The 6,281-nt window shown below is 62.2% G+C and overlaps 2 protein-coding genes across 2 annotated transcripts; both read right to left on the bottom strand.

The window, feature by feature from the left end:
* Nucleotides 1-484: 484 nt before the first annotated feature.
* On the bottom strand, nt 485-2,264 carry PNMT (phenylethanolamine N-methyltransferase). Its single transcript, XM_068979228.1, has 3 exons — nt 2,063-2,264; nt 1,050-1,257; nt 485-926 (listed from the first exon to the last, which is right to left on the bottom strand). Exons 1-3 carry the CDS (start codon nt 2,262-2,264, stop codon nt 485-487), a joined length of 852 nt encoding a protein of 283 aa, XP_068835329.1.
* Nucleotides 2,265-4,535: 2,271 nt separating this feature from the next.
* TCAP (titin-cap) lies at nt 4,536-5,324 on the bottom strand. The gene is made up of 2 exons (XM_068978904.1): nt 5,156-5,324; nt 4,536-4,929 (listed from the first exon to the last, which is right to left on the bottom strand). Exons 1-2 carry the CDS (start codon nt 5,263-5,265, stop codon nt 4,536-4,538), a joined length of 504 nt encoding a protein of 167 aa, XP_068835005.1. The 5' UTR covers nt 5,266-5,324.
* Nucleotides 5,325-6,281: the final 957 nt, after the last annotated feature.

Raw genomic sequence — 6,281 nt, 5'->3', positions numbered from 1 at the left:
TGGTGCCTGTTTTTCTCCCCTGCCATCGCTGTGTCTTTGGGACTGGATGGAAGCTCCACTGGCCACAAGTGCCACTTACATCTGCCTCCCCTTCTGGGTTCCACTAAGCTCCACTACTGTTTATTGGTTCTTAACTTTTCTGAGCTTCACCTGCAAGTAGGGTACTGCTGAGTGTGAGGATGGAAGGGACCTAGCAGGTGCGGGGCACACAGCAGATGCTGAAGGAGCTCCCTGTGACCCCGGCCTTCCTTAGTTTGGAAAGAATGAGCGTACAGAAACTGACCTTTCTGGAAGCTTCCGGGGGGGGGGAAAGGCCAGGGCCGATGCCTCCCATACCCCCACAACACAAGTCAGAACCCTTCCCTGGAGAGCCACAGACAGCACTTACACCAACTGACAGGGACTTATTTCTTTATTAGAGGCCACCTCAGACAACAGGGAATCTAGGCAGGTGAGGGCCATTGGCCCTGCGTGCACAGGGGCCTCACACCCCCACCTTCTTCTGGGCCCAGGTGAAGAAGATGCCCTTGACATCGTCTACACCCGTCCGAAGGTGAGCAGGCATGGTGTAGGTGTGCAGATCCCGCACCTCATAGCCGCTCCGCACCAGGGCCTCCCTCACCTCCTCCTCGCGCACGGGCACCACTGCCAGCGTGGCCTCCCCAGCCAGGTACCATGACTCCTCCAGGGCCCCGATGAGGAGGAGGTGCCCCCCAGGCCTCAGCAGTGTGGTGATGTGATCCAGGGCCCGCTGGAAGCTGGCCAGGTCTGGACTTACAGCCTCCAGGCAGAAGGCAGAGACCAGGGCGTCGGCAGGCAGGGGTGCCAGGCCTCCAGCGCCCAGGGGCTGGGGCTGGTGCACATCTATGGGCAGGATCCTCTTTACCCTGGCTCGCAGCTGGCGCTCCTTCTCCTGCCAGGATTCCCTGTTTGGGGGCAGAAGGCAGGGTCAGGACCAGGGTTCCGGCCCCCCACACTCAGTTCTCTGTTGGCTCCCACCAGCCACTCCCGGGAAACCCCCTACCCAACCCTCACCCTTCAGCCCTTACCCCTTCCCCTCGATGAGACAGACATGCTGGCTGTACACGCTCCAGTCGAAAGCCCCAGGCTCTTCTTGCAGCCAGAGCCTCAGCTCCTGGCGGTTCACCTCCAGGAAATCTGTCATGGTGATGTCCTCAAAGTGGGCACAGGCGCTGAGCAGCTGGTATATAGTGGGGCCTGAACCGATGTCAATGAGGGTGCAGCCAGACACCTCACCTGGGTGGGCAGAGGAAGCGGGCCCTGGTGCTAGGCCTGCAGCCCCCAGCCTCAGTCACTGCCTCCCTTTCCTGCTTCTTCCCCGCTTCTCTCTGTTCCTTCTCCTGGTGGTGGTGGTGCTGCTAAGTTGCTTCAGTCGTGTCCGACTCTGTGCGACCCCATAGACGGCAGCCCACCAGGCTCCCTTTTCCCTGGGATTCTCCAGGCGAGAACACTGGAGTGGGTTGCCATTTCCTTCTCCAAAGCATGAAAGTGAAAAGTGAAAGGGAAGTAGCTCAGTCGTGTCCAACTCTTAGCGACCCCATGAACTACAGCCCACCAGGCTCCTCCGCCCATGGGATTTTCCAGGCAAGAGTACTGGAGTGGGGTGCCGTTGCCTTCTGGTGTTAAGTGAGTCTCTATGTGGAAAAAGCGTTAGCTCTGGAGTTAGACGGACCAGGGGCTGAGTCCTGGCTCCAGCGTCGGCTGCCTTACCTTGGGAAATGAACTTAACCTTTCTGAGACTCAGGTTCCGCAACCATAAACTATGCCTACCAGTGAGGATTAAGTTGGGGGAAACTCAGATGCCTGGCAGCGCCTCTCCTCCCGCCTCTCCTCTGCCTGCCCGCAGTGTTCCGCCTTCCCCACCTCTCCTCTCAGTTCTGAGTGTTCTCAGCTCCGAACCCCTCTCCTCATCTCCCTCCTCTCACGTGAGGGTTCCTGCTCCTCTTCCTCTTCTATTTCACCTCTTAATTTGACCTTGGGCTCTCGCGTGCTGCCCCTCTGGTTCCCTGATGACTTTTTGTCTCGTTTCCCCCGCGCTCACCGGTGGCGAAGGTCTGAGCCAAGCAGCGCAGCTTCCAAGGCCCGACGCCGTCGGGGCAACTCAGGTCCCCCCTCGGGGGCGCGTAGTTGTTGCGGAGGTAGGCGCGGGGCTCAAAGCGCTGGTAGGCCGAGGCGACCGCCGCCAGGCCCGGGTCGGAGTCGGGCACCGCGCCCGCCGCCTGACTCCGGTCTGTCCCGCTCATGCTGCTGCGGTGGCCGCCCTTGTGCCCCGCTCGCCTTTATCTGCGGCCCGACCCCCGCCCGCCCGCCCTGGCCCCTCCGGTGCGGGGGCGGCGGCTGAGCGATGAGCTGCCTGGGGCCAGGCGCTGCGTCTTCCCTATCCCATCCATCTGCTTTAATGTCCCAGAAGCAGACGCACGGGGGTGGGATGGAGGGGAGCATCCGTCCCCGCCCCTGCTCCACCATTGCTCCCGGCTGCCCTCCACTCTTTGCCTCCCCTCCCCTCCAAGACCAGCTCCCTCGCCCTACCCCTCAGCTTCCTATCCCCAGACTCCATAGACCCCCGCAGCCGCCAGTCCCAGCACCTCCACGTCGCTCTTCTCCAGTCCCGCATTCACCACTTTTGCCTGGCATCCCTTCCCTTCTCTTTTGCCAGGGTTCAAATTAGCCCTCTCCCCAGTTCCCAGCTCCCAGCGCTCTCCACCAAGGGCCCAGTCCCCCGCCAGGCTCCCCATCTCCGGACACCCTGTCCAACATCCACCCCCTTTCTTAGTAAGGCTCCCCCAGCTCCCCTCCTCCAGGCCTCTCTTCCGTCCCAGCGTTCTCTAGCATTCCCATCCCACCCCCACCCCCGCCCCGTTCCCCACCCTGACTCCAGAAAGGACAGTCCGTTCTGGCCTCCCCCACGGTCTCGGTAGCCCTGGAGCTGCACAGTAGAACTCCAACCCCGCCCGTCAGATGGCAGTGATGATACGGGAGTGGGGCTAATGCACGCAGCGGAGGGAACAGCCCGGCCTCCCCTGCAGGCCCTGCGGGCTTCCAGCCGCGTATCTCGTGGAAGGCTCAGGATGTTCCCGACACGTCTAGGGCGAGGGGCCCAGGTGAGGACGGAAGGGCGCAGGGTGCATTCTCCAGGCTGCCAAGGCTCCCAGGGGACACGAGCCCAGCCTCGGACGCCAAGGGATTAGGTGTGTCGCCTGGTCTGGAGTCTGACCCCTCTCATCTCACAGCCCAAACTCCAGCCCCCTCTGGGGGAGCAGGACCAGGCCAGGCCTGCAGACTGCTTGGCACTCCAGGTATCAGACTGTCAAGATGCCAGGTTCTCCCCTCCTATCCCCCCAAATAGGAAGTAGATTCTGCAGAGGCCATCTCCATGGTCTTCCTGGAGTGGGACCCCCCTCTGACCAAGTCTAGTGCCTCTCCACCCTGGGTGGGCTTACCAGTCCCTGCCAAGATGGGGCCCAGGCCTCCTCCGTGCCACCCGCCCCCCACACCTTGTCCAAGAGAAAGTGTCTTCTAGTTAGGCCGGGCAGCCAGGTTGGGGCATGAGTTACTGCAACAGCTGCAGAGGTCACAGACAGGAACCTGACCCCCTACACACTCACCCTACCCCCAACAACCCACCTTGGGCTCCCAGGCCAGGGAGGGTGGAACACCTGACCCCAGCCAAGGATTGATTCTGTCTGGATTCAGAACCAAGAGACCTGGGGTCACTGACCCCACCCACACCCTGGCACAGCTGACAATCCTGATGCCAGCCCCCTCCTTATTCTCCATGAGATCATTTCAATAAACCCTGGATGCCAGCTGGCCTCCTGGGCACTGCACAGTGCCAGAGGACTAGAGGCAGAGGCCAGGGCTCACAGCAGTCAGGGGGACTAGGCAGATAGCCACCCTGTTTACAGCTCTGTCCCTACAGCCCCTCCCCTCAAGCATGGGGTGACCCACTGATTCTGCCATATTTAGCTGAGATGCAGGGCCTGTTCCCAGAAGTGAGCATTGAGGGGGGACACCAACGGGTGGGCCCCTCAACCACAAGGAAAGAGACGAAACTCTGGCACGTGATTGAGCATTTATTGCAGCACTAACAGAGGGTGCTGGGGGCTCCACCCTGCCTCTGCCCTCTTCACGTCCCCCTCCCTCCAGTCTCCTTCCCAGAGCACTCCAGATCCTCTTACAGTTTTTCTTCATCCTTTTCTGAAGCTGAAATCTGGACTGGGGTTACTCCTCTCAGGAACCTCTTGCCCTCATCAGCTTCTTCTGCCCTTCCTCCTAGGGCTGGGGGTACTTGGCTGTGCTGGCCCCCAGCTCTTCTCCTTTTGTGCCCATCGTCCGCTCCCCTCCCTCCGGGAACTCAGGAGATCCAGGCATCCTGGCCTCTGGCTCCCTCCTCCCCTAGCCCCCAACTCTGGGCAAACTACGAAGCATCCGTGACCAGCAGCTCCCCTCCATGGTCCTAGCCAGGAAGGGCCCAGCCCAGGGCAGGCACAGTGGAGCCCAATTCACAGTCCCTCTCAGCCTCTCTGTGCTTCCTGAGACATGGAGCGAGACAGGGAGCGACGAAGGGTGCCGGGCTTGCTGACAGGAACCACGGGAGGCAGCTGCTTGGTGATCTCGGCCACGTCCTGGCGGTCCACACACTGGCCTCCCAGGGCTGTTTCCAGTGCCAGCAGCTCCTGCAGCTGGATGGGTGTCTCCTCGCGCTCCTCCTTGGTGGCGCCCACCTTGGCGGGAGTGAAGATGGGCAGAGGCAGCACCCGCTGGTAGGGCAGCTGGTATTCCTGCAGCCCACGGCCCAGGATGCCCATCCGCATCACCAGCCAGGGGGAACGCTGCACCAGCGCCTGGCACTGCCCCTGCCGGTGGTAGGTCTCATGGCGCTGGGCATCCTCCTCATGCAGGGAGCAACTGGGAAGGAGAAGCGGAGGGACACTCAGCCCCTGAGAGCTGCTGCCCGCCAGTCACCGCGACAGAGCTCCCTGGGGCTGCTGGAGGGGCGACTCCACTTTCCCCAGCAGGCACCCTCCTGGCCCCCACCCCCAGAACCCCTCAGGCTTTGTGCTCGGGTCTCATGAGTCTCAGGAAGGGTGCTCTGAGGGAGAGGATGGGGCACTCCTGACTGGCCAGCACTCACCCCTCCTCAGGCCTTGTGGACAGCGTCAGATCCTTCCACTCCGCCCAGAAGGCCTCTCGGCGCTCACAGTTCTCCTCCGACAGCTGGCAGCTCAGCTCTGAAGTAGCCATGATGGCTGCTCACTCCCTCTGGGCTCTCCTCCTCCTCCCAGGCCCTTTAAATAGCCCCCTCCTCCCCCTCTTTCAGGGGCTATTTTCAGCCCCTCTGGCGTCAGATGCTATAAGCAGAGCCAAGACTCACGGATGGGGGACTCTGAGCCCAGGGCGGGGCGGGGGGGGTACCCGGATTCTAGCTGCCCCCAGGTTAGAGGTCAGCTTCTGAAGAGATCAAGATGCTCCCGTGGGGGCAGGGGTCCCCAGAGTGACACCTCCAGGTGTCTGACACTCCTCAAGACACTACCCGTGACCAGGCACATGCCCAGCCTCGTGCCACCCTGGCACTTGCCGTCTGCCCCACCCCTTCCCCTCACCCAGGGAGGACTTGTCTGTAAACAGAGTGGGAAACAGTAGGAACCAAGGGCCCCTCTGGGCGCTGTACCAGGCCGTCAGGTCCTGTCCCCGCTGCTCTCCTCTGCCTGGGCTCAAGGGCACATCACCCCCCGGACTGTGCCCCCCCCACCAAAAGGGACAGTGCCATTCCTCAGGCGTCTACCCCCAAAGGCCTGGCTCCCAACTGCCACCACCTCACCGGCAGGGGCATCAGAAGTTAATTCCACCCCTGGGATCCTGGACACGAACGAGGAGGGAGGCGGCCCCCGACTCTACCCCACTCCTCAGCTGGGGTGAGATGGGACTCCAGCGGTTCCAGTGGGTGGCAGCCAGTTCTGGCTCCAGCCCCCAAATCAGCCATAATGAGGCTGTGGAGTAGGGGGCGGCGTCCACCCCCTCTGGGCCTCGTTTTCCTCACTTTCTGTTCATAGTGGCCTTACCAGAAGAGCTCTGGGGGCTGCCAGCTCCAAGGTGCCACCGGGCGGGGCCTGGCTCTGGTCCCCAGGGAGCAGGCCAGTTGAAGGGCTTGCGGGGACAGCCCCACCCCCAGAGCAGCAGTGTGTGCCACAGGAGGCTGGCACACAGGGAGGAGGGCGTGGGGGAGGAGCAGCGGGGGTGTCACTGAGTGGACAAAGCAA

Source organism: Capricornis sumatraensis, chromosome 8 (assembly GCF_032405125.1).
Source record: "Capricornis sumatraensis isolate serow.1 chromosome 8, serow.2, whole genome shotgun sequence".
NCBI lineage: Eukaryota > Metazoa > Chordata > Mammalia > Artiodactyla > Bovidae > Capricornis > Capricornis sumatraensis.
Note: the sequence above shows the minus strand (reverse complement) of the source record. Positions and strands in the feature narration are given on the sequence as shown.